Genomic DNA, 27,472 nt, shown 5'->3' with positions numbered 1-27,472 from the left:
AGCGCCGACATAACTGTTTTTAATAGTGGCCTAACACATTGAAGATGTGTGGCTGACTCTTCTGCTCTCTTTCTTCACTCTTTATGCTGTAAACATTGAGCAGTAATGGGAGGAAGGGCATAAGAAGAGTAATTTATGTGCGGAGGAGAAGGCTGAGATGAGCCCTCCCTCCGGGATTAATGGGAGTCTCTGTTCACAGGAAATATGAAAGGCCCTTTGTTGGTAAAGGGCTTGCTGCTGCCAGCAAATAACTACCCCCGTCATATCAAAAATCCCCCAACCTCTAAATTCATTGCCTCCTCCACTGCTCATCCTTCACCCCCCCCCCCCTTTTTTTCTATAAGCCTATGTGTTTTCTGTCAAAGTCGCTCATTTACGATTCTGTGCTGTTGCCGCTGTACAGAGGCCCGGGAGACACTATCTGCGCTTGTTAGTATTCACTGTCACCTCTCGAGTTCCGGCCATTGGGTGAGCAGAAGGGGAGAGTGGGAGAAGTAACGGCGCACAGGTGGCGACTCGGAGTTTGACCTGCGATGCCGCGTTCAGTGGTTTTTTCCGCCTCTGTTTTCCGTCCCAGTCCAGGGCCCACCAGCATATTGCCCACGTAATAGCTCATTTCCAGTGGACTGAATGCGCTGGTGGCGAGTGTTTATTTTTAGTGCCGTGTCGGTGGGTGTTGGTGGCGGCGCGTACCTCCTCAGGCTATGCTAAATAAAGGATGGCTCCCTGGTAAAGGGAAGTGACTCTTTGGCACTACACTGGCAGTGTGTCTTTCATCAGGTCACACATTGGCCTCCTCACACCTGCAGCTCAGGATTTGGGGGCCAATGACTGCTGGCAGGTGTTAATTACTAGGAAAGGCCACTGAACAAAAAGCATTATATACAGCATATATTCTGCCTTTCAGTTTCACCTGTGGCGATATTTCACACTGCTCAGAATTCTCAGTATTTATATTTTTTGCTTCCGGGCTTAAACCAATAAGGGGTGTACGGGGTAAAATAGTTCACCATCGATTGCTTTATTCTTTGTTTGTCTCCTGTTTGAATTTTTCTCTTTGCTCAAGAACTGAACTATGCAGCGTGATGCTTTTTTTTCTAAGTCCTCATTTCTCTTTGCGCTCACTCACAACCTGAAAAAACAATTTTCTTATTAGCAGTTTCTTATTTTAGCACCGGAGAAGAGAAGAAAGAAAGTGGTTTGTAAAGCATCTTGACTGTATAAATATATACCGACTAGATGTATTTAGGTTGGATAGAGATGTATAGATATGAAAATGATACACACACGCGGTTGGCTAATTTGTGATTTCAGCTGTGTTTGCCTTTTCTGCCTCAGGAATTACACAGGGCAGAGACACGATTGGCTCCAGCTTGACTTCCTCAGGGTGTCGCCAATGGATTTGACATGGATAACGTGTTTGTTTGTAGCGAAAGGGGGTGGGGACTTAATAAAAGCAGGAGATCCCCGGGTGAAATCAAAGCGGGAGGAAGAAGTGAAGAAGAAAGAAAGTTAAATTAAGAGGGCTCAACTTGGCAAAAGCCAGGGGGTTGTCAGGGGCAACCGTCTCCCCACAGGAACACTCAGATGCAGGAATATAGGAGGACTGAATATGAGCCTGACTTTGAGAGAGTGAAACTAAATACACACGTTGGATCTCGGCCTTATAAATGATTTATAATTAAGTTTAGCTGGGCTCTGCTTGGAGTGTAGATGGAGTGGGGCTTTAATGAGCTTCATATTTTCATGTTATTCTATGCTTTAACTGTAATACGGAGGACGCCGTTCATTTGTTTAATTTACTAGACTGGGAGCTGATGGCTGGGCCGGCGTGGTAGGAGGGGAGTTTAATGGCCATCCTCTGGAAAGGATAAGGCTTATTAGGTCTGATGGACCTCCTGTCTCATATAACCTAATGTGGCCGTGATAGACAGAGAATTCTGGGTTTAGATACATCCGAACTATAAATCGAAGCATATTCCCAGGCCCTGGACTTTGTAATTGCCCATTAAGGGCCATGTTTGTAGATGGAGGGGCCAGATGTCCCCGATGTGGCTGAGGGTCTAACGCGGGCTTTAAAGAAGCACGCAGTTAAAGCGAAGAGGAGCACGGGCTGGACACTGCCCCTCATTAAGAGGCCTACTCTCTGCTAGCACAACCATAAAACACCCCTTTAATGTTCTTACCAGAGAAGCTCCACAATTCCACCGCCGTAAAAAATGGAATTGAATTCCACACAAATTCGGTGCTGTCATAGCTCGCGGCACCAGCTGTCTGTCCATGTTTAAATGTAGCCCTTGGGCGCCGTTCCCCCCGTTTTGGTGTGTTCCATATGTTACATTGATTTTAAAAGCCGGGCTCCCACTGCTCTACTTGAGCAGAAGACCTAAGCGTGATTGAGTGGGACATATGCCACAACAACATCAAACATTTCAGTATTCGGTGTAAGATTGCATGACCTCGATGATGTTATCCTGACTGATTTATGATGCTAATGGGGTTTCTTACATTACCACGTGACTCATTTATCATCCCCATCTTCTCTTAGTAAATATATGCAAATGGTTCCTCAGATTCCTGAAACTGGCTGTCATGAAATGTTAATTTAATTTACTCAAGACTTACTGTCTGGGGTAGTGTGTCAGCGCTTTAATGCACATGTATCGGCAGCAGGCGTCCCCTCTGCGTTGTTTGTGTTGGGGCTGTAAATGCCCGAGCGCAGCTGCCACCAGGGCATGTCTGGAGGGCCCTGTAGGGCCCGGTGACCTCCTAATGCGGATTCCAGCGAGGCAGAAAGGCAAATGTTTGTGTTTCCAGGTCTTCCTGGTATCCTGAGTCACTAAACTACTGTCATGTTATCCCCCTTCCTGGAAAAAAAGCATGCGGCTCCAAATGCAGCGCAATATCTGCCACAGCATCCCGGCTGCAGACTCTTAAATATATCTATTATGTATGTTATTTTAAGCCTGCATATTTAATTAATATGCTTCTGGCACAGTAGCCCTCTTTGAGGGTTAAGTCCCAACTGGAAGGTTTTCAAGGAGGAATCTGCTTTAATGCCCTTCTAATGCCGTCCTCCCCTTTTAATGCTCCATGCACTTTATGTGAACTACTCATTTTTTCCAATAATGTAACCTTTGAATGTTATTCAAGGTAAAATGCAGTTAATTAGTGTGCAACAATCTACTTAATTGTATTGTTTTCTTGTCTGTGGGATGCCGTGCCCTGGTTTGTATGCTGGTCAACCGAAGTCTTACTTACCGCTGGGTTTAAGAGTGTTGGCCAGCAAGTGTCCCCTCTTTGTAAGTCTGAGTCCTGCTTTCAGATGGATGGGTCCTTTAATGTGACAACTGAAAGGTGCCCCACGGTTTCCGGTATGGACCCGGAATACAATGGAATGGCTGCTAGGGGGCCTTGTTTTTACTTACACCTTGTTTTTTCAGGGTTTGATATTGCTCTCCAGCTTTTCGTTCTCTCGCTGGAAACCGATACCCGGCAGACTGCTTCGAGTTACAGCGCAGCCTCCAGCATCCTTTTCAAACGGTAAACTGTGAATAATGGGGCGGCGGTAGCGGTGCGGGCACCGGCGTGGAGGAACGCGGCACCAAGGGAGGAGCTCCCCTTTGCCGCCGGGCTAAAAGCATTCAGCTCCGGCCCATTGTGAATCCGCACTCAAAGGGATTTGCGATGGGGATGATCTCTGACCCCGCACGCCCACTTTATGTAAATCAGCGCACAAAAGAGAGCAGCGATGCGTTTATTTTCCAACACATACATACAAAAAAAAAAACCCCGCAGGTGAACCCAGCGCAGTTGATTGAGTTTTACGGGAGAAATTTTTAAATTTTCAGCTGTGTTTTGGTTAAACTGCTCGCGCTCGCAATTTAGCCGCCCGTGCACTGATGTATCTAAACGGCGCAGAGGGAAATAAGGGAAGCTCCACCTGTTGTCGTGTAACTGAGCTTTTTTCACATGTTGTTATGACACTGGTTGGGAAGGTAATCAGACCCCCCGCCTCACTACGTCAGCCATGCAACCAACACCCCACCCCCCACATGCTGTTATTGTCCCTGTACACAAAGGATGGAGGGGAAGTGTAACACAAGATGGAGCTGCACACTGAGGTTCATGGACAACGCCCTTTCCCAGACTGTACTTGAATGTATCGTTTGACTCTTTCTGATCTGGGAGGGGGGTGGGGTGTACTTTCTGACCTAGATCCACATGGTTTGATATCAACAGGAAGAACAACTGTCATGACAGCAGATTTTCCATGGGTTATATGGAAAAATGACACACGTCCCAGCACTTACTATCCACATGACTAATAAAGAATAAATGTGCCCCGTATCTGTTTCATATCCTGCTGTTGGAGTCCTAAATCAGTGATGGCTCAACATTTTACCAGAACAATTGGTTGACGTTCGCTCCCAGTTCAGCTCTTTGCTTTAATCAAAACTAATAAAACACCATTGCGTGTTTTTGTGCACAGGGTTAATGGATATAAGAGAACCCTGTTTAATGCTGCAGCGGAGAAGGCGGATTAATGGCGTCAGTATTCAGCCTTTTCTCTTTAAACATTTTCTCAGCTTTTATGTTGAATGTACTTTAATTCGGGATAATAGATGTGGAAGGAGCTGTGGTCAACAGTCAACCTCAGGCTAAAGTCTTACCACTTCATGATTGGCGGCACTTAGTCAGATTGTGTGTCTGTGTCTGGTCACGTGCAGTAACTGTTAGTGGCTGTGCCTTTTTTTTACAGAACTAACAGCTTGTAGTCTGACACTGTCGGGTCCTGTGTATATATTTAACAGCTTCCTCCACTGTTAGAAACGAGTTATTATGGCCGCCACACTTTTTTGAGGATTTTCCATTTAAACTGTATTTTTAGAGGTAGAAAAACCTCACCGCCGCATATGCATTTAAGTCGTCGATGTTACAAGACTACAACATAATGACCCACTGAAAAAATGCCGTTTGAATTTTAATTAAAAACAGATGCTGCAAAAAAAACCTCTTTCACTTAGCTGAGTATTTTATTTTTCTTACTTTTTTTTCTTTTTGATTTGATGCTTTTAAATTATGTGGTTGTAAAAGTACAGCGTCAGCTCTTCTACATGCCGAGATGCATTTTATGGCCAGTTTTCTTTACTGTTTCTAATTAATCCGGCATTTTGAAATACAAGGGACTTTTGCTTGTTTTTAAAACTCAGTATGACTCTGATGTACTTGATTTGAACCATATGCTGAGAGAGGCTTGAAAGGGCTTCACAGCATCAAGCGTCACAGCTCGCCAGCAGCCTGTGACCTCATAACATGCCGTGTTTGCCATATTTCGCGGTTCCCCTCAGCCCTGCCAGAACCCGACTTGTGCAAACTAAAAGTTTGCCCTCAGATGCCAAATCGCACGCTGATGAGTAACCTTCAAAAGTGGCCGCCGTCATTTCCTTTCCAGGAACACAATAAGCGCCGGTGAATCAGGAACGGCGGGGAGTTTTACGCTGCGCGTGTACAGTGATGATGTCACTGGCGCGGATGTGAAAATGTCCTGGCCTTATTTATGGCTTCTGTGTGTGCGTGTTCAAAGGGAATAACACTTAACATGTAATGCTAGCATGAGAATTTCCAATCTGGAGGTAGCAGTGGACCGTGAGTTACAGCCTAACTGCTCTCAGCACCGATCATTAACAGTCCTAACACACTGGGATATTAAAGTTTGTTTTACCGTCCCCTTCAACGGCCACGCAGGCATATAGACACATTATTGAATTCATATAATGTGAGTTATTAGACTGTACATCTTGGGTGTCCATGTATATTGCCAGGTCTCTGCTGTGTGGTCCTGGAGGAAATTGAGTGGTGCAGGAAGCTCATATTGCTTATTAAGCAGCTGTGCCATGTCCTGACCACTGAAGACATAAGCAGAATGCACAAGTTTACTGTTGTCATTATTATCACCCCTGGTCTGCTCGGCTGATTCCCTGCATCCGTCTGAGCATGCTCACACCTGGTGCACATAGGCCTTGTTCAAACCGATAAATAATAATCTTACTTTGTGCAGGGGGGCTTTTATCAGCCAATGAAAGTAATGAGATTAAGCGAGTGAAAAAAAAAATGTAATTCCTGTGCCCGCTCCAGTGAATCAGAGGCATGTGGATAAGTGGAGAGAACAGCTTTAGATGAGAAGTAGTGTAAGTAATAAATCCGGCCGCAGACCAAGTGATGCGGCCCCCTCATTCCTCATGGTGTGTTCATGTGCTTTGAAAAATCGGATCAATTCCGGCCTCAGGAATTGCTACCCTTCCACCTGCAGGCCTAACAGAAGAGTTTTAAAGGAAATTGAACCCCACCTGGAACAATTCAATCCTCCAACTATTTGCAGCTAGGAAGCGGCGCGGTGTCCTGCCTGTGTAACGTTGCCAAGTTCGGCCTCTCCCCAGTAATGAAAAAGCAGATTAATGTCCATCAAAAGCGAAGTGACATTTCCTCCATTAAGTTCCTCGCGGCTTGTGCCGATAGCAGATAAAGTGTCACAAAGGAAACATCTCAACTGTATCAGGACGTCTTACTGCCACGTTCCGAGCATCTTATTGTGGGATTAATTCTGAGTAATGTTAGGAATCAACTTGTCTGTACTTATGTGTATGTTAAGCGGTAAGTAAGGCAAACATGGAGGCACATCAGGAATTGGGTAGTGGATTAGGGTGCAACAGTGTAGTTTGATGTCTAATCACTCCTTATGCGTAAGCTGTTCTAAGGGGGGATGGAAAGGCTTTTCAGTAATCTCGAAAGGCAGTGGGATGTCTTCCTAGCGAATCTTGCCTCTGTTGGCATAACATGCATTTTTGTGTTCGCCTGAGAGGTTCCACTGAAGCAGAATGATGAGAGAACTCAGACCAAACACGGCATCTCACTTCTCCCCCTCTCATCTGTTTTTTGGTGTCCACTTTTCAGTTCGGGTGACTCAGGCAGCGGCGCCGTGATCGCTCGTTAGTGATTCACTTGGCTGACAGATGCGCAGATGAAGTGATATTATACTTGAATATCCAAAAAAACTGCCATTTACAACAATCTAGCTTCCTTGTGAATTTCACACACAGCACATTGTGTGCAAATGCTTTTGTGATTAATGATCAGTCATTTGTCCTAGTTAATAAGTGACCAGGTAACAAACAAGCAGCAGGAAACAAGCAGTCCATTCACTAGCATTGAAGGGGGACAGTACAGTAATTTCCTGTGACACCTGCAGAGACCATGTGACAGCACCAAACGCTGTGTTTGTGCTGCTGTGGCGGGTGTTAGTGTGACCCTGGCGAACGTTACCGTCACCGTGAGGCGACAGACTGTTCCCACGGGTCCTCGCGTCAGAGGAAGCCGAGGTCTGGAAACGTTTCCGTAGGCAGCCTTTCCGAGCAGAGGCAGATTTGTACACGGCCGTGCTTGTGGTTTGGCGTTAAAGCTGCAGACAAACCGAGGACAGATGTGTGTGTAGATACCCCCCCTCCCCCCTTCATCCTCCCCCATGATCCTCTACGCTCCCTCCCCCCAGTCCTCCTAATCTGGGACTCATTGTGTTTGTAATAAAGCACAGCTGGACAGATCCCTCTCTGAACCCACTCAGTTCAGCTGATTACATGCAAGTAAAAGGCCTCTCCCCTCACAGTCTAGTCACCCAGCCATGCTCCCCACATGGCAACGCTCTACTGTTCCCTTAACACAGATAATGCATGTGAGAGGAGACGTTTCCTAGTGCAGGGCCGGTGCCAGAACTAATTGTTCACACCTGATGTTGGATCTGCGCTGCCGAATTGCTGCAGTGCAGGGACTGCGATGAAAAATGTATTTTGTTATGAGGCAGAATTTGCTCATATACAGATAATTACGGATATTCTTTGTCTATATTGACGTTTAAAACTCTTGCAGAATGCGTTTATGTGTTTTCTCATCCACGCACCTTGGCAGCGGAAAACTTTCTTGTGTTGTGTGTAGTTGTAATGCTGCTCACTGCATTATGTGAAGGCGAGGCTCCGGTGCAGTATGTCAGTTAGATTGTGTTAAATTGCCTCTTCTCTGGAATAAAAAAAAAAGTCATGCATTTGAAAGTGAGCAGCACTAATAGAAAGATGTGTCTCTCTTACAAATTGATGCTGCTTTGAGCATCGAAGGCTGTTCTTCTACATTAACGCTATTTAAAAAAAAACAAAAAAACAACTGTAACAGCTCGGAGTAAGATGCGTATCGCACCCTGAACCAAGTTTCGGTTCAAATCGGAGACCTTCTCAAAGTCTACATGCTGGCGTCATGTTAAAAAAGAGCTTTTCAATTAATTTCTTTGTCTCCTGCAAGTTTGTGCTATCAGTCTGAAAATATGATTCGTTCTGCCTCCAGATACAGAAATTAATTACTTCGCTCAGATGGATGTTGTACCAGCATCCAGCCATAGACTAACCTCCCTGCTCCCTATTTTCTATGCGCCTCTGTTTATCTCTTTTGAGCTCAAACTATGTGTGGGGGGAGGGTCAAGCAGGTCAAAGTAGGTCTGCAGCGAGATGCGTTCGGCATCCGAGTTGTAACTGGATATCGCCCGGAACCGGCGCGGTACAAAGGGATCGGCCCGACTGACACGCTAAGACGGCGTTTGTGCATTCATACAAATGCATGCTTTCCTCTCTGTTTGCTTTCCTCAATTGGAGCGGCACATAACAAGCTGTCATGCGTTCGAGAAGCCTGCGAATGAGTTAGATATGAAGGCTTCTGAGAGGAACATTGGGCTTGTCTTTAATCTTCCTTCTGTGTATTTTTCGTCGTTTTTTTTAAGCGCGGGCTAATTGTGTTTCAAGCTGGAATTTGACATGTATTGATTCCAGCGTGTAATGGCAAATGCGCACACCCCGTGTATTGGCAGCTGCCCTAATCCCTTTCTTTGAAGAAGCTTTATTTTCCTTGCTGTCATTGTTTTGAGGATTTTTTTTTCTTCACATTTTCTCTTCCACCCGTCTTTGCGAAGCGGCAGGTTTCTGAACGCGGTCCTCCCGCATCTCGTCCATACGTCTGGTTTTTCTCCTGTTATGAAAAGCGAGCGAGAGAATGCGAGGTTTGCGTGATGTGTGGCAAAGGGCGAGTGAATCAAACGAGGGGAATGGTCGGCAGCTAGGAATGCAATGGCACGTTCACCACAGTGACTCATTTGCTTTGTTCAGCATGAAAAAGAAGTATTTACATGTCCTTGTATCCTCTCCAGCGAAAGAGTGGCTTCCCTTGTAACGTGTCTCATTCCATCTGTATAAGAATGCTTCAACTGATTATCTCTCCAATGTACGCTTGGACAATTTACACAGGTTGCCATGTGCAGACAGGCAGGCGGTACAGTACGTGTTTGTTTGTGTGCATGGGAGCCAGTGAATAATTCGTCTTTGCACTGGGAGGGAGACACAGAAGCAGCTCATTTCGTACATTATGATAGCCTCCTCCAGAGGCTGACAGCCGCATCCTCCTTTGTCTGCGGCTTTGTTTCCGAGCCACAGAGGATTCACGTGCCGTCTCCGTGTTTCTCCCCGTGCCCCGACTTCTCCAGAGAAAGAGACGGAGGAGCAGGAATTCCATTAGCTTTGTTCTTAAAAAACGTGTGACTGTGCCACGCGTGACATAATGGCCCCAGAAGTAGGTCCCACGTCCCCGTGCATTCGCTCACGCCTGTTATTTTACATTTTATACACATATAAGTGAGTGCATCTCATCCTTCCACGTTGCATCTTCTCCAGACTCTCTGTGCTGTATAAAATGCTTCACACTGTGAATGTGGCTCAAATTGCTGCGCCGTTCTGTTTGGAGCATAAAGGAGCACAAAGGGAAGCTGCGTGCGTCTGTGCACGCCTCCACATGTGCATGTTAAAAACAGACACATGGTGAGCGTGTGTGTGTGTGTGTGTGTGTGTGTGTGTGTGTGTGTGTGTGTGTGTGTGTGTGTGTGTGTGTGTGTGTGCGCGCGCGCGTGGTGTGGCTGGCCTTGTAATTGGATGCAGCGGACTGTATCAGTCTTTACCTGAGCTAGTCATTTGCATGGGTTTGATTGACAGCAGAGCTATGCAAAGCGGGTGCAGGTTGTATTTCATACGAAGGCAGAGCAGATGCGCCACCCATGCGTTTTTCATTAGCTATCATTTTTTTGGTAATTAGCAGCAGGTCATTATTGCTAAGGACGGCGTACAGGCTCATGGATGCTGTCGAGCCACGCTTCGCCTGATGGTGCGTTTGAGTTTCTGCCGGCAGATGGAATGGCACCTCAGGTCACCGGAGGTCAACCTGGAAAAGCAGGGGAGCATCAGTGAGTTGTAGAGAATAGACTATAAATGGTGGAATGAAGCAACGGAAAAGTACAGATACAGAACCTGAACGTGAAAAGCGAAATCGGCTCACATATTTATTTGTTCTTTAATACAGTGGATTTTTTTTTTAGTTTTAACACCCTCTGCAATCAGTTGCCTTGACTTCTATTCAACTGTGAATGTGTGAACATGACTCACTGTACAGACAGCGGGAAGTAGTGCATGTAAATTGCAATTTTATTCCTATCATTCTGTTACATTGCCTCGAACATAACGTGATGTCCTTGCTGTGTTTGTTCCTACCTGTCATTTGTGCAGCTTATTCAGCGCCACGTAATGAAATGTAAATGTGGGACGATGATTTCATTTGTTACTTAGACATAAAGCACTTGGAAACTGGAGGGTTTAGCATGTGCTGCATAGCAATGTATGGGGCGTGTCTCGCAGAAATAGATAACCCTACCTGTTATACACGGTATTTAATCTTCACGGTGGCTTGCGACATTTGAGTCTCGCCATTAAATGAACTCCTTGTCAGGTGACGCAGCAGATAATTTGTCACAATTTAATCACGCCTAATATACAACGGTGTTAATTTTATTAAAATTGATAACGTACAAATAGCTTCCTTTGTGGTCAGCCTCCTGGGAAAAGGCTTTGTGTTGGTGAACATTCATCTGCACCACCTTGCTTCAGCCAAAGCCAAAGGTTTAATAGAGTGTGTGGCTGTGGTCGTTGGTCGTCACGTTGGAGTAAAACCAGTGCACATATTTGCATTTTTATTTGCATTATTTATGCCCTTTTCATAAAACCGTTCTCATACTCACCCGTAATAAAATCGAAACTGATATTTAAAATGAGACCTTCAAAGTGGCTGTAAAGATGGACAACACGCATGGATGAGTGGTCAGCGCGCCTCCACCTGCCGCTAAAACCTGCGTTGTTTGCACACAGATCACGGGCGGCGGTTCTAATCTCTTTATCAATAACCGAGTATCTGTTAGGAACACAGACACGTTGGCGGAGCTTCCATAAACATGCGCTTTTTACCCGGTTAAAATGGAAAAGTCTCAGCGCCAGCGCCGAGCCAGTGGACTTGGCAGCAGCGTTTAGGGGATAACCACTAACTATGCACGATTTCAGCATGATTGTTTTTCCAGCCTGTGAAAGCAGAATGAGACATTGACATCATGGTGTAGGTCACCTGTCTGTTCCTCCACAAAAGGCTGTGGATAATGATTGTCCCCTATGGAACAATGACTGGTGGGGTTCTGGGCAGCGATGCCGTGTTTCTGAGTTTCCTCTCTCAGCAACAGCTCACAGACACAAACTACTCTGCTAGTGTGATCATGAAGTCCAAAAAAAAAAAAAAAAAGTGAGCATGCCAGCAGAGGTTACCTCATCTCTGGTCACTACCTCCTTCCTTGTCTCTTTGATTTTTTTGACGGTATGTTGACAGAAATGATCAAGGGGAAGAACTAAATAGCTCTGAGTCTGTGCTTTTGAGATCAAAAGGACCTAATAATGCCACATTACAGGTTGCACTGAGGCAGTTTTAGTGCCCGGCCCTCGTGATCAGCCTCATCAGAAAAGATCAGCTCAGCTCAGAACCAGAAGCACAGAGGCTCATAATAATCAGCTGCTGCAGCCGTCATGTGTTTTGCATTTGTACTTATCTGTTTTTGAAAATTAACCCAAATTACATTTAAGAGACACAATGATCAGCTTTTTTTATCAAATTAAAATACACACTAAATGTTTAACAATATATAAAAGCATAATTACTTAAGAAAAATAATTCAGGTTTCTGAATTTGGCTGAGCGTAATACTTTCTTTCTTTAAGTAGCATCTTTGTTTTCATCACAGTACATGCATAATTAACGAACGCGATCAATAGCAGATGTTTAATATTTATGCTTATTTCTCACCCTGCCGGGGCTGGGTGGGAGTGAGCCAGCGCGCCGGCCACTGGAAAGTGCACGAGAAGCAGTAGCAGCGCGGCGGAGCAGAGATGGATGCGCAGTGCAGTGGAGCATTTCCTCAAACGTGTACTACTGCGGCACATGGTCACAGGAGAATGACCTCTATAATACAAAAACAATGAAAAGTGATGCCCGTGGACACCTTAAATGGTGTATTACCCACAATCTGATTTATAAAAGGCATTGCAGTGTCTCGACCTGCTTCTGGTCTCAGTCCTCACTCAAACTGCTTTAATTTAGCCCTGTCTGCTTATTTCTTTTCCTCCTCCTCCGCCTCGATCACTGGAATCCTTTGCAGACTGAACACAAGTGACCAGCACTGGTTCTAAGGTCAGCGAGGGCGTCGAGAGCAATTAAAACCGGGTGACCTTTCAGAGAGGGGATGAAATAAGGTCAAATATCTGCTGACATTCAACATCTCATTTAATATACCGTCCAAGAGGCCGCACTCCTCCGGATTGAGCGCTGCTGGTTTCATACGCTCACGCGTACATTCACACTGTTCGCGTTTGCATGGGCGACTGCACCGCATCACCGTCGTGACGAGGAAGAGCAGCGTCCCGGTAATGTGGTCAGTTTAATACCCCGCCAAAGCCTCCGTATCAGGACGCCGGTCTCAATAACTCACAGAACAGAATCCCAGTAGCTATGCGCCGATAGCTGCAGAAGGATGTAGCTTAGCCTTATCAGCTCTTGGCTCCAGTGACACAGTAATCCACACAATGCTCCACTGTCATTGTACTGGAAAACATAGAATCATTTCATTTATCCAACAAAGGCCCGAGAATAATTGTGATGTCCCATTGCACTCCCCCTTCGCTGCTAACCCACTGAGACTGCTTATTTTCAAAGGCCAAATATTACTTATTCACAAGAAAAGAACTGTCATCAAGAATGTTTGCTTTGCGGCGCAAACTTGCTCTGCCACCGGAATAAGGGGCTCTTACTGAACGTCGGCTCAGAACAATCACCGCGGCCGGTTTGCGTGAGACTGGCTCCTGGTTCCGAGCCCAGCGGGCATCCGCGGAGCATGATGCTGTCAGTGGAGAGGGTAATGGTGGTTTTCACCGTGGAGACATAATAATGTGGGACCTTTGTGTGCAACGTAAACAAGAAGGGGCTCCGCGAAGGTACAGGACATGACTCCAGGCCTCATGGGGGGGCTGCTTGCCTTGTAGCTGTCCTGTGAAATCTGTGCTGAGAGAGTTAAAGACCAAGTGTAAATGTGATACAAATGCAAGTGCAAGAATAAAAAGAACATCTCTCTGGTTTCGGTAGATGATGCTAATAAGGCTAAAGCCACTCAGGCATTTCATTTGCTCGTGTTTCCCAGCGTTTCTACCAGTTTGTGTGTGTGTGTGTGTGTGTGTGTGTGTGTGTGTGTGTGTGTGTGTGTGTGTGTGTGTGTGTGTGTGTGTGTGTCCGAGCGTGCGTGTTGGAGAGTAGGTAAAATCAATACGTTTTTGAGGGCCTCTTCATATTGCTATAATTGAAGCACCAGTTTCAGGAAGGAGAAATAGTGCCAACAATATGCATAAACTACACAAACCGAGTGCTAGGGGAATGGTCACCGCAATCAGCCTTGGAAAATGAGCCAGCTGCCTGTTAAACGTGTTTACGCTCTGATGCAATTCCTCTTTAGTTTTCTTAATTGCTAGAGACACTGAACAGATTACAAAATACGCCATGATTTTTCATGCAAATCCCTTACATATCTGCGGCCCAGCCAGAAACGCATGGAATTCTGTAGCGTTTGAAGTGTGGCGCATTAGTAGAACGCCTTCAAGGGCTTAGTCTGCCAAAAGGAAGTATCACCATTCCCAGATCCAAGCCTCAGCTACTAACGGCGTCTTTATCTGAAGTGTACACTAGGTGTTTTGAAAACAGGAGTGTAGCACGGCCTCATCGCTAAGTCTCTTTGAATAAATTAATTCTTTGGAAATATCCTTATTCTGATATGTTTTGGAACATGGCATCAGCAGCGCCTATGTGAGTATTACACATTTCTTCTGTTGTAATTTACATATTTTAAATGTCCGAGGTTGTTGTTGTTTTAGGAAAATGAAAATGCCAAAACATAGTTGGGCTGTATATAATGTGAATATGTTGTTCAACGTGACAAATAGGTCTTTATAAGAATGGCGTAAGATAGTATATAAGAGACAACATTTGCATTCATGACTATGCAAAACTGTCATTTTACTAAAATACACATATACAGTATACTACAAAACAAGACTATTTTTAGGGCTGGGCACAAAATCTGTTAATTAATTAAAAATGACCTAAATTTGGATCGAATTTGAATTTCATATCACAGCCATCCCAATTTAGGAACCTGAGTGTGAGATCCAAAGGGGCTTAGCGGGATTGGGAGTGCTGGCATCCATGTGTCACACAACACATTCAGATAGAGCCGCTGACTCAAATTGCATTGTTTCACTGCCAGCGCCGGCCACTGTACTAAACCTGGTCACATGCATATGTGAATAAAGCATTTTGTCCAAGGTTGTACTGTTTGCCAGGGTTAGCTGGGCAGGATTATCGGTGTGGTATTTGCCCGAGTCCGCATTTATCCCCCTGCTCCTGATGAAACACCTATGCTGAGTATTTCCCAACTGCCCGTGACCTCACTTCCCAGAAATGAATGATGCTATATTGGAATGATCTCACTGGAGAAGGTTCGCTCCTGTCACATTTACAGCACATTAGAGGGACTTTTAGCCCGCTCACCAGCAGCCAGTGTGTTTGGCAGGCCAGCATAAAGGCTGAGCTCCTTTGCCGGAGTCCGCATTCATTGTTCCAAATTAAATGTATCTCTCGCTGCCTTTCCCCATCTCTCTCTATTTGTGTCTGTCTGAGTTATCACGTGATGGAGCAGACAATAGCGAGGCACTCTGGCACTACAGAGAGGTTAGCCCGGGTTTTTGTATTGCTTGTCAGTGAGGGGGGGCGTCTAAGCTGTGAATAGGATCACTGAGTCGGAGGTAATTTTGGGCCCCTGCACAGGGCATTAGTTGGACAGGGCTTTCTGCTGACAGGCCTGTTTCTCCCCCCCTCTCCCCCCACCACCCCCTTTTATAAACCCCAACCCCCGTCCCTCTCTGCTGCATCGGCATTTCTGTCCAAAGCAAAGGCCTTTATCGTTCCTCCCATGTCTGATAGGGTGTGGCACCAGAGTCCCTCCTTCAGCCTTGAGCCTTGGGGAGCCACTGCATCCAGATATAGATAAGTGGCAGCGGGGAGGTTTTGATTGGATGCACGCTACACATTTCTGGGGTTCTGTGATAATTCAAAACGTCTGCTGGATTTTCCCATTCATTACCATGGCAAAGAGGTGTTTGCTGCGGGTTTGTGCGGTAATTGCCATGGGGTTGACTGGGAAAGTGGCTCTCAGAGGTGTCCTGATGGCCAAATTTCAGACAACGTTAAAGAGCTGGAGCGCAGCTCAACAAGACACTTGGGCAAAAATAACTCACGGGGGGAACGTGGCTGTCAGCCGCATCGTAACACCTGCACACAAAAATGTACTGTCAAAAGTGCCATTAGGACAGAAAATGGAGACGCATGGGCTGCGGCGTTGAGGGGCCAGAGGGTCCACGGGTCCAAAATGTGCCAGAATGTGAGACACTAAAATGCAAATGGAAGTTAAACACAAGTTTGAAAAAATGCAGTTTGAATTTTATAGCATCAAACCATAGCAGATACCCAGTTAATGAATTCATAAAGGAGACACTCTCTTTACCTGAATTGTGTCAAATTAACTTCTAATTATAAAATTGAACAGACCAAAGTAGAACAGGTTTATAAAAGAATACAGAACCAGAGAAAAATAGCTGAGTATCTTTGTATCCAAGCACTTTATCAGCCACCAATGCTGTAAAGCTCTGTACATCCAAAGCCTTCCCTTCGGCTGCATTGTGCCTTATTCTGACAGTCCCTTGCTCTGTATTCTGCCTTTGTCTCAGTATCTGCTGTCTTGGGGTGGTTGGTGATTGCTTGAAGGCTTTGAGTTTACAGGCGACTGGCTTTAAGGTAAAGCCTTCAGAGAGAGGTCATCTATCTGATGTCGGCTTTGCCTGGTTCAAAGAAGAAAAAAAAACCTAATTGGTCAAGGGTAATTAAACAAAAGCAGCCACGAAGAAGCTGGTCAATATCCAGCGTATTTCATTATAGCAAAAAGATTTTATCATCTTCTGCCGTTCTGTTGTAGGCGCTGTGTTGTTAGCAGCGTATATGAAAGGCATCTTCAGGTACAAACGCCCGTTCCTTCTCATATTGCTGGCGTTTGAGTCATTTGCCGGCCTGTGATGGAATGCGGCACATGGTCCGCTCCGAAGATTCCTGCTCCCCATTTGTTTTGACAAATTAGAGCGCGGCTGCCTTTCCATTCATGTGAATGAATACCTTGTGATTACACTGCATGTCAATTTTCAGATTTTCCTTAGGCAACCTGCTATTTTAGATTCATTTTGTCTCTCTTCTGCTTTCTACCTCTAACATTAAAACACCCTCGCTTGTATAAGGTGCTTTGTTATTGTTATTTCTCTGTCAGTGACAGTTTTTTAAAGCAAGATTCACCATCTCTCCTCTGTTGCTGGTGCTTTTTAGCTGTTCTGCCTTCAGGGCGTCCATCTATCTGATGTGAAGCCTGGCACCTTTTAGACCAAGGACATCTACCAGAAAACATCTGCTGTGAGACGCAGATGCATTAAATTCACCCGTCATTACTAGAATTAGTTAGAAGTGGGGGATGGTCCTCTTTGGCAGAACTGATTTATAATGTTGGGGTGATGATATTAAGTTAGGTGTGGTTGTTAAATGTATGACTTCCTTGAGGCCCCAAGCTCATCTCTTGCATCCTCTTCCACTGCCCAGAGGAACTCAGTGTGCACAGATTGCAGATGATCCTCTGAAGACACCAGTGGGTCCCCAAGGTAGCAGCACAAAGGAAGATTAGGCACCCTCCTTCAAGGCTTTGGTTGAGTAATTCCACATCTGCTTTAATAATTCAAAGCAGCACCAGCAGATTCTTCACGCAAGTGATAGATGGTAACGCTGTGATCTCTGTGGCCAGGAGGAATTTTTTGTGTTGTTTTGGTTTTATAAACAGGAGCTCGCCTGCCAGGGAGACACATCCACACAAAAAGATCACACAATGAATCGCTTAGGTGTTGAGGTGTGTGTTTGTGGACATGGGCGATCTACAGAGGCTCTATTGTCACTCACTTGTAACGCGGAGCGCTGTTGTACCGCCGCCACTGAGGCACCTGTGGGACTCGGGCCCCCGCGAGCCACCTGTCTGCACGCATGCGTGAGACTCGGCTTCTCTTTGTGTGAACTTGCCGATGAAATAAACATGACGTGAACTTGCTCCGGTCTCTCGAGGAGCCGAGGATCGGTAGTCATCCACAGAAAGCATCCCTGTGTGTCATGCAGGACAAAGCTGGCATGCAATGGCCTTTGTTGAGAATAAAACAGCTCATCTAGCAGAATTAAATATATAATACGTCCCGTTTTTTCAGGCCCGACTGAAACTGAGTATTTGGAAGGTGTAATTTACACATTTGGTTTTAACTGCATGTTTGGGGTTTCTGGATTCTTGTTTAATAGCCCTTAAGGGCACAGTTTTTTCTGTGGTTTTCTCTCCTTGCAACTCTCTCCTCCACTGCACATGTTTTGAGCTATACCTTTGGGGCACAGCTTGAAGTGAATAATGCATGAGTGAGAAGGAGAATCAGAAAACCTTTGTGGACCTCCTGTCTGTCTGTCTATCTTCCATCTCCTTTGTCTTTGTAACCCCTTTGTTCCCCGAGGTTCCTGCCTCACTGTTGGGTTAATTTTTAACCAAAACCCATCTCTGTCTCTTGCAGTGAGGTTTCTGGACTGCGGCCGAGGCGGTCTGGTGCGCTTCGAAAGCAGCAACCCGTCCGACTTCCGGATAGAGGCCAGCGGAGTGGTATACGCCGCCAGGAGTCTCGAGCGCTCTACAGCCCCTGTGTCACCGCTGCTGATTAAGGCCATTGACACCACCACGGAGCAGCAATGGGTGACTCAAGTCAGGCTGACACCTCCAACATCAGTCAAAAAGGTGAATGAACAGCACCAACACTGCCTTTGTACCGTTGATACTGCTTTGCCCTTCAGTCAACAAACCTACGCTTATTAGCTATAGCGCAAATTCACAGATGACTAGCTCGCTAAATTGTAGCAGGTGTTCCACGAGACTGAATATACGCTTGCTAATTAAAACCTAATGTGTCAATTTACTAGGAGCACAAACATATACTCAACAGGGTCAGCAGGTAGCAACAGCAGATGCAAAATGGCTTCCCGTAAAGTCGATTTTAGCGAGCGTGCCTTTGCGATAGGACGGTTATTGCGTTACAATCCAAAAGGGGGGCACACCCCTCTGAGCACCTCGTACGATGAGAAGCATCTGTCTGAGCCGCAGAGTGCGGCCTTAACTGCTGTGCAGTTTCCTGCAATTAGTCAGAAGAACCAAGCGCTCACATGTCAGCGTTAGCGTTAGCATGTGCTGTAGGTGGCGCTGCACACCGGCTACCTAGCGGAAGCTCAGGCGCCTGGTGGTGTCAGGGTTTTAACTTGAGTGCCAGTGGATTATGTGATCCTGCTCGAATTGATAACATCAGTTAAATCAAGATTGACACTACACACAGACGCATGCTTTTCATGCGGCTAGGAGTGCGCCTCTTTGTCCCGACATACTCTGCAGGGTTGCGTGATGTGGATGTGGATATTTTATTAAATCAGTGCTATAAGACTTCATTAGTCCTCTAACATCTTAATGAACATTCACTAATCATGTTTGTTTGGCACACACCAATGTTATTTTCCTTTTAAGCCCTATAATACACTACAAGTATCCATTTGTAAATGTGTGGCCGAGCAGATAGACAATTTTGAATTTAACTGGAGTGAAGATTAAAAGTTATGTGTACTCACTGACTTTAGCTGCTGCGGTTTGCTTTGCTGAAATTAAACTTGTAGCTGGTAATGATTGCATGGCTTCACAGCACCATCATTAGCCATTGATAATCATTTACTATAGGGACTCCTACAGGTATGTGATTTTAATGGCGTCATTAATCACTGATGTCCACTGGTCTAGAGCAAATACATACTTGTTCCAAACAAGACAACATCTGCAGGTTGTTAGATTGAAGGGATATATATATACATTAAAATGTTCCAGTTTTAGGGCATCAGCAAAAGTTACTGACTGTGTGGAACCTGCTGGGTTTGCCCCGATTTGTCTATAATAAAATCAGCAATTGACTTTCCTGTATCTTACACGTTTAGTAGGTCACAAGCGGCTATCTTCCCCCAGCACAATTATTGTCATGAATCATCATGCATCTCTTAATCACATCAGCGATTACATTTTTTTATTAGCGCCATGAATGCGGCAGCCTTGGGGAAGCATTTTAATCAACGAGAGCCAAACAATATCCTCATTACCGCCAGTGTCTTCACCCACTATCTCTACCTGTTAGAACCTCAGCTCCGCCGCAGCCCGCGGTGACAGAACGTTTTACAATCTGAGCGAGAGCGAGCCGCCGCACACGTGTGGATTTCTTCCCTCGCACCCACAAACTCTTAAGATCATCACTCAGACTAACACTCTCCTGGATCTGGAGTAGACTCGCAGTCAGAAGATGGAGGGGGGTTCGGAAAGTGTGAATGTCTCGAGACCTCCAGTGCACCAAAGACAGATGCGTACTGGGCCAAGCAGACCCACCGTGTCATTCATCATTCTGAACACAGGTTGCAAATAATTACTGCTTGCACTCGCAGCCATTTTAATAGGGTAATAGATATTTCTAAAGCATACTCCTTCACTATCTGTCCACTTGACTCTCTGCATTTCTAATGTGTGAAAGCAGTATAATCGGATTTCAAACATGATTAGTGGAAGCTCTCCGACAGCTCCCCAGATGCTAGTGGAGGGAGAGTGTGGGATATGGGTCACAATATAAAGTGGCAAAGTGGTAATTAATTTCTATGTTTGCACGGGATACTTCAAAGCACATGGAAGCACCATTGAAATTCCAGCTGTCATTCATTGACATTGACAGATTTTACATATTGTTTTGGTGTTTTCCTTCCTGCCTTGTTTTGTTCAAGGTTATTTTAACTTTCCCTGGCACTACTTCAGTCTCCTCAGTCTCTGGAGCGGCATAGGCAATTTGAGCCATCTGTGTGTTTAGTGTCTGGCTTGCAGGTACCATCCTCCTTTGTTTCAAATCTCATTCATTACAGCTGAGGGAGGATGGCAGATCCATTATGGAAGCCGGTCTGTCTGTGTGGGTGCATTTTATCAGGACATAAGAAGAGGGCTGCCATTTAAAGCAAACCAGCCCTGGTGTTGTGTTGCTGCTGCGGAAGCTGCACCAAAGCGTTTCACGGCATATATTACACGTTGTACTGTAATGTGTTTTGAGAATAGGTATTAAGTGACAATGAAAAGGCTTAGGTTTTGTGGAAAATGGCAGCCAGTTTTCTTCTTATCATGACAGTTTCCTCTTGTAACCCAGAAGAGGAAAGGCTTCGGTATATACAGTATGTACCATGTATGCGTAGTATCATCGGTTTGGCAGGAGATGCTGTTGATTGTAGTGATTATATAATCAGGATTTAGTGTTCATTCCCACAGGGTAAACCAAACAACAGCAGTCTACAATCATGCTGACGGTGGTGACGGACTGTCCTACCACCATATACCCACCGGGGCTAAAAATGAATCTACTCATATTATCCAGATGCGATTACTACCTTTCCACTAAACTGTTTATTATCCACAGGTCCAGGGAATCGCTGTTCCTCCAGTCGTGCCAAGGGAAATCACATTTCCCTCAAGCAACTCGGATGGCCCACTCAAACGCATGAAGAGAGACTGGATCATCCCCCCAATAATTGTTCCGGAGAACTCCCAAGGTCCATTCCCGCAAGTGCTTGTCAAGGTACAGTGTAACACCCCAAGCACATGGCTGCACAGAAAACATGGCAGCTTCAAAGAAAGAGCCTTTTCCATGATATGACAGCCTTATAGGTCCCTGTTGCCCTGAGCTCCCACTCAGAGGGTCACAAACATAAGTCTTCAACAAAACGCTTCATATTTACAGCATTTTGTTAAAGGTCAGGACTCTTTTTTTGTGCTGCTGTATTGTTTGTCTTTTGTTTCAGGGGGCGTTTGGTACAACTTTAACGTGACATTATTTAGAAGCAGAGACATTAGAAGCACTCACCTGTGCAATTGTTCCTCTGTGGCCTGCTGACATATCATACTTCCTTTAAATTATATAGTAGTACTCTATCATGCCTCAAGGACACACATGGCCCATTTCATTTAGAACGTTTCTGTGGTCCGGTCTGAGTGTAGGTGGCCATCAGAGGGCACTACAGCAGATAAGAGTTTATTTAAGTTGACTTTCATGTCAAGTGTCCTGTACATACTATTTGTACGCATTGCTTTAATCTGCCTGTATTAGAAGAGATATCTCTGGTGTTTTGTGGGTGATATCAGGAGGTGGAAATGCTGTTTCTGTTTGCTCAGCATGGATCCAGGGTGTAGGCACAGAGGCTCTTGGCTTAACAGGATAGAAAGCTGAGCCAAGACAGAATTTCAATGCTACACAGACACATACACTTTAGATTCACTCTCTTTTCCTTACACAGCAGTATAATTTTATATGTGCTAAGATGGCAATTATTGCTCACTAAATCAATCAACAGCAAAAAATTTAAATAACAGATATAGTCAGTGTAGCAAAGTGTAATGGCCATGGATTATGTCTATAGTTTGCATTTTTAACCAATTAACCAATCAAATCTGTTGCCATCAGGTCCATTCTTCACAAGCCAAAAACCAGCCTATCAAATACCAACTAACAGGACCAGGTGTGGATCAGAGCCCCGGTGGCATCTTCATCATCGACTCCATCACTGGATTCCTGTTTCTGACCAGGCCGCTGGATCGAGAGTATTTTTCCAGCTACTATGTAAGTCAACCATAAAAGCCTAAAAGCCATTTTCTTAGATTCCAGCATTGGACAAGAAAGGTTTTTGTGCGTTCCCACTGGTTGGCATGTGCTCAAGGGTCACGTGTAGCCTAAACACCCTCCTTAGACGCAATAAGGACCAGAAAACCTGACTTATCCGCCTGAGAATTTAAACAATTTAACATGATCTTTCTGAGTAAACTGATATGTTAAGATAACGTCTGTTTCCTGGCAGAGCTGCTTTAGTCATTTAGCTGTTATTCCATTGCATTGCTGTGGTCCCTGAATTAGACAATGGCAAGTATCAGGCTGAATGTAGCTTCTCCTCATGCTAGAGCTGGTTATGTCTCTTTAAGAACAGAATTCCTGTCAGTGGTTTAATGAGGGTGGTTGCTCTTGTACTTACAGTAAAAGCCCTAAGATGATTCAATTATGATTTGTGGACTTAATTATCAAAGTAGTTTAATGTGTGACATTGAGTTCGGTCCATTGTGCAGCTGAGAATTTTCTGCCCTTATGTTGTTCTGTACTCAAGGTCTATTTTTGTTTATCTCCAGCTGAGAGTTTTTGCAGTGGACCTTAATGGCAGACTAGTAGAACAACCTGTAGACATTGTGATCAATGTGATCGATATGAACGACAACATACCGGAGTTCACTCAACAGATCTGGAACGGCACCGTTCCAAAGGACTCCAAACCAGGTAATGCAGTGCATGAACATAAGCACACTACCACACTGATTACACTAACCAGGTAAATCTGACTTTACATGCGCTTAACGAACCTGGATCCCGAGAGACAGTTACAAATGCAGCAGATACGTGATCTGATTTCTCCTGTACCTACTCTAGCTCTTTTTTTAATGTGTGCATATGCAAGTGGGGGAGCGATGCCGACTGACAGCGCTGTGAGACAGACGCGCAGACAGACATAGGGCTCCCATTTCACAGAACAAGCTGTCTGAATTAAAGAAATGAGTTCAACAAATACAGAGCACTGTGGTTTGGCACGGCTCTTAGTTGTAGCTCAGAAAAGGCTGGATTTAAAGACAAGGCAGCCTCGCTGCGATAAAGGATCTCCTCTTTCATTCGGCCTCTACAAGAGAGTGCTGGCTGCAGCGACCTTTGACCCGAAACCTGGTTAGAAACCTGGTTATGTGCATACATAGGAGGGGAATCTGTGTTTTGAGAGACATTTACCTCTACCCCCTTTTTTACAAACAAGGTTTCCTGTTTAAGTGGCAGCTTAATGGGGAAGACAGAATGCTACATTGTTACATGAGTGCATGCAAACACTGACCGAGTTGATATCATTTCTATGATGGCCTTTACTTCAGCTGCATTAAATAGTTTTTTTTTGCTTCTTCTCTCTGTGTTTCTGTCCTGTAGGAACAGTTGTCATGACAGTAACAGCTGTTGACAGAGACGACCCCAAAACAGACAATGGCATGGTGGGTTACAAGATTCTGTCCCAGATTCCAGAGAGTCCGACCGCCAATGTCTTCACCATCAATGAAACAACTGGAGAGATAATGTTGGAGGCAGAAGGCCTGGACAAAGAGGTGACTGAGTCTATTTCTCTGTGGCTTTTCTCTCTGGTGTTTCTAAATGTAAACTAAAACTATGTCTGCATTAGAGTAAAGCGTTCATTAGCTCAACCGTCCGTTATATTAAAACATAATTGTCTTGCAGGGGCTGTTTGTTGCAGATCAGATTTTCATGTTTACATAAGTGGATTGTGCATGTTTTAAATATAATGATGTGACACAGCTTGAACATCTTTGCTAATATCCAGAATGTCTGACAACTAATGAACCAAAGTGAATCTTGGTAGTTACCAACTAAATGCGAAGTAGAAATGGGCTCTTTCACACTTATTTACTCTTACAAGGAGGCAACATGCATCACTGAGCAGCTAAATGTTCCCCTTCCCTTATTTTCCCATTATGTCCCTTTTTCCTCTAATGCAGAAACTTTACTTGCATTTTCTTTCTTCCCTTTCCCCTTTGCTGTAAATGCTACCACTCTCTCATTTAATTGGATGGCATTGCTGCTGCAGAAAATAAATAAATATTAAAGTTGGTGCAATTCTAGCGTGGGCAATCAGACTAGGTGGTTGCTCAATCACTACCGCCCTGGGGCAGCAGTTTTATGTCTGCCGGTTGCCACCATGAATGTAATTTGCTCGACTCTCATTACCCAACAACTGGTCCGTCACCTGAGTGGCTTTTAATGTGAAAAGAGTCATTTGTTAGCTTCATGATGGTTTACATAGCAGGAGCATTCCTTCCACACATGCAGTCATGAACTCATGTCTCCCCATTGGGAATAAATCAGGTTTATATAAAAAGATATTTACGTAACAAAGCAGTTTCCCTACAGTGGCTATGGCAGACATTGTGTTCTTAACCCGGCAACTGTTTGTTTCTACTTTATTGCAGAAGGTGCCTCAGTACACTCTGATCATCCAGGCCAAGGATATGGGGGACCTCTCCACCACAGCCACCGCTGTCATCAGTGTCACTGACGTTAAGACAGTAAGAAACAAACCTAGATCTGTGTTATAAGTCCCGACTATTGTTTCTGCACATTTGCATGGTTGTGCTTACGCAGCGTTTTTAAGACCATGAAGCGTGTTAATGCCATATGGAAAAAAAGGAAAGCAAAGACATTGCTCATGCTATAGTATTAATAGAGTAAGGTATCTCTTCAGTAGGTGGATGTGCTCCCATGATGTAATCAGGATTAAAGGTTCATACCCACAGGATAAACCAAACAATAGCTCTCTGCAAGCCTGCTAACAGATATTTATTTATACTGGAGCTAAATGCTAATGTCAGCATGGCAACAAAAGGAGAATACTATCATCCTAACGATAAGCAGACAATTATCACAAAATGCTAATGTTTGGTTGTGGGTACTGAGCACAGATGGCTTTATCCAGTAGGTCTCAGATAAACAGGGTAGAGGAATATTTTACCCAGAACAAATGATAAACTATAATTTTAGTAGATTTCAGGGCAAGATAGACTGAGTAATATTACTATATATACTGTTTCACATGGTACTTAAATACTCATAACCTACAATAATTCTTTTACACAGGTCGAGGAAGTTACTATTGTTCCAGTCGTTTCCAAGGATTTGGAGGAAATCAAATTTCCCCCAAGCAACTCGGATAGCTCACTCAAACGCATGAAGAGAGACTGGGTCATCCCCCCAATAAATGTTCCGGAGAACTCCCGAGGTCCATTCCCGCAAGAGCTTGTCCGGGTACAGTATAACACCCAAGCACAGAACACATGGCTGTCAGGTATAAAGAAAGAGCCTTTCCCTTCATATGACAGCCTTATAGGTCCCTGTTGCCCCGAACGCCCACTCAGAGGGTGACAAACAGGAGACATATGCCTTCTGCAAAATGCTTCATATTCAAAGCGCTTTGCTAAAGGTCAGGGCTCTTTTTGTCCTGCTGTATTTTTTCATCTACGTTGATCACGTTTTATGACTATTACGTGCTGTTGGTTCGGTGATTTTTAAACCATCACGTTCCTTTCCCACCCACGGCCGCTTACCTGCCTCAGGTGTGTTTCCCTACTCCACGGTCTCTCCGAGATAGTATTTTCGAGCTTCTGATGGACTGAACACATCTGATCTAGGCAAACAGCTGCGAGTACCCAGGGACAGCTGGACAAACAGTTCAGTGGGGCTGGAGGTCTGGGTTTGAGAACCACTGCATTATTTAGAAGCAGAGAAACATTAGAAGCACTCACCTGCACAATTGTTCCTGAGTTGCCTGTTGACATATCATACTTTCTTTATATCATGTACTTGCACTCTATCATGCCTTGAGGACACAAATGGCCCATTTAAATTCTGTGGTCCGGCCTGCATGTGGGTGGCTGTCAGAAGGCAGCGCATGAAAAGAAGCAGGGTTTTTATCAACATGTCAAGTGTCCTGTACATACTAATAGTGTGGTCAGATCAGATGAGATATCGCTGGTCTTTTGTGGGTGATATCAGGAGGAGGAAATGTTGTATAGTGTTTGCTCAGCAGGGAGCCAGAGTGTAGGCACGGAGGCTCCTGGCTCACATGGCAAACATGATGGACAGCTGGGCCGAGGCAGAATTTCAATACTGCACAGACACATGCACTCCTTATATTGACTTTCCTTAACTTACCCAGTGGCATAATTAAAAAATGTGATATGTCTGCAGTATACCAAGCAGCCTCCAACGCCTGGCATCATTCAGGCAGTACTCTGCGCTGTGTGGAAGCTTTTATTAACTAATCCGACCACACCCCCACAGATCCGGTCGGACCACGACAAGAACCGGTCTCTCCGATACAGCGTCACAGGACCGGGTGCTGATCAGCCGCCTACGGGCATCTTCATCATCGACCCCATCTCTGGAGAGCTGTCGGTTAACAAGCCCCTGGATCGGGAGCACATTTCCAACTTCCACGTAAGTCACATATAACACTTTGAAACCTCCTTTTAATGCCATGACACCAATTTTGCTTTAATGAAAAGAAATGTATTTCCTCTGCTGCTGTACATTCCTGCCGGTTGGCATGCGCTCAAGGGTCACGTGTAGCCTAAACAGTCTCTTTAGACTCAATAAATACCAGGAAACCTGACTTATCCGTCTGAGAATGTAAAGGATTTAACGTGATCTTTCTGGGCGAAGTGAGTGCGTGTCTCATATATAACGATAACCTCCTGTTGCTGCCAGAGCTGCTTTAGTCATTAGCTGTTCTTCCGTTACATTGCTGTGGTCTTTAAATGATATGTCTTCATGCCGCTTATTCATGAGCCCCAATACAAAACTAGGCATCATGCATGGAGGTAGTTAGGTGGTAGAATTCACCATATGCCCAGAATAGAGTCGACTGGCCATGCTGCTTCAATTAAAGCTGTGAACTGTAAAGCTGTAGTTCAGGAGGAAGCCAGCTTTGCTTCAGTTTACCAATTATTTCTGCTGTTAATTTAGCTACATGTCACATTGTAAAAGAATTAGAATTAATTAGAAATAAGGTACTTTTCTTTTACCCACATGCCAGAGCTAGAAGGTAATGGTCTCTCTAAAGAACGGGATTCCTGTGTTGGCCACAGTGGGTTAACACTGGTACATACAGCAAAA

The 27,472-nt window shown here is 44.9% G+C and overlaps 1 protein-coding gene across 1 annotated transcript in view; it reads left to right on the top strand.

Moving 5' to 3' along the window:
* The window catches only part of cdh2 (cadherin 2, type 1, N-cadherin (neuronal)), a 54,699-nt gene that overhangs the window by 13,696 nt on the left and 13,531 nt on the right, over positions 1-27,472 (top strand). Inside the window, exons 3-10 of the mRNA XM_029131026.3 lie at positions 18,182-18,399; positions 21,134-21,292; positions 22,175-22,330; positions 22,888-23,032; positions 23,720-23,892; positions 24,772-24,867; positions 25,436-25,603; positions 26,639-26,794. Of these exons, the coding sequence (XP_028986859.1) occupies positions 18,182-18,399; positions 21,134-21,292; positions 22,175-22,330; positions 22,888-23,032; positions 23,720-23,892; positions 24,772-24,867; positions 25,436-25,603; positions 26,639-26,794 (1,271 nt within the window). The remainder of the gene's footprint in view (positions 1-18,181; positions 18,400-21,133; positions 21,293-22,174; positions 22,331-22,887; positions 23,033-23,719; positions 23,893-24,771; positions 24,868-25,435; positions 25,604-26,638; positions 26,795-27,472) is intronic.

Source organism: Betta splendens, chromosome 17 (assembly GCF_900634795.4).
Source record: "Betta splendens chromosome 17, fBetSpl5.4, whole genome shotgun sequence".
NCBI lineage: Eukaryota > Metazoa > Chordata > Actinopteri > Anabantiformes > Osphronemidae > Betta > Betta splendens.
This window is presented reverse-complemented; position numbering and strand designations above follow the sequence as displayed.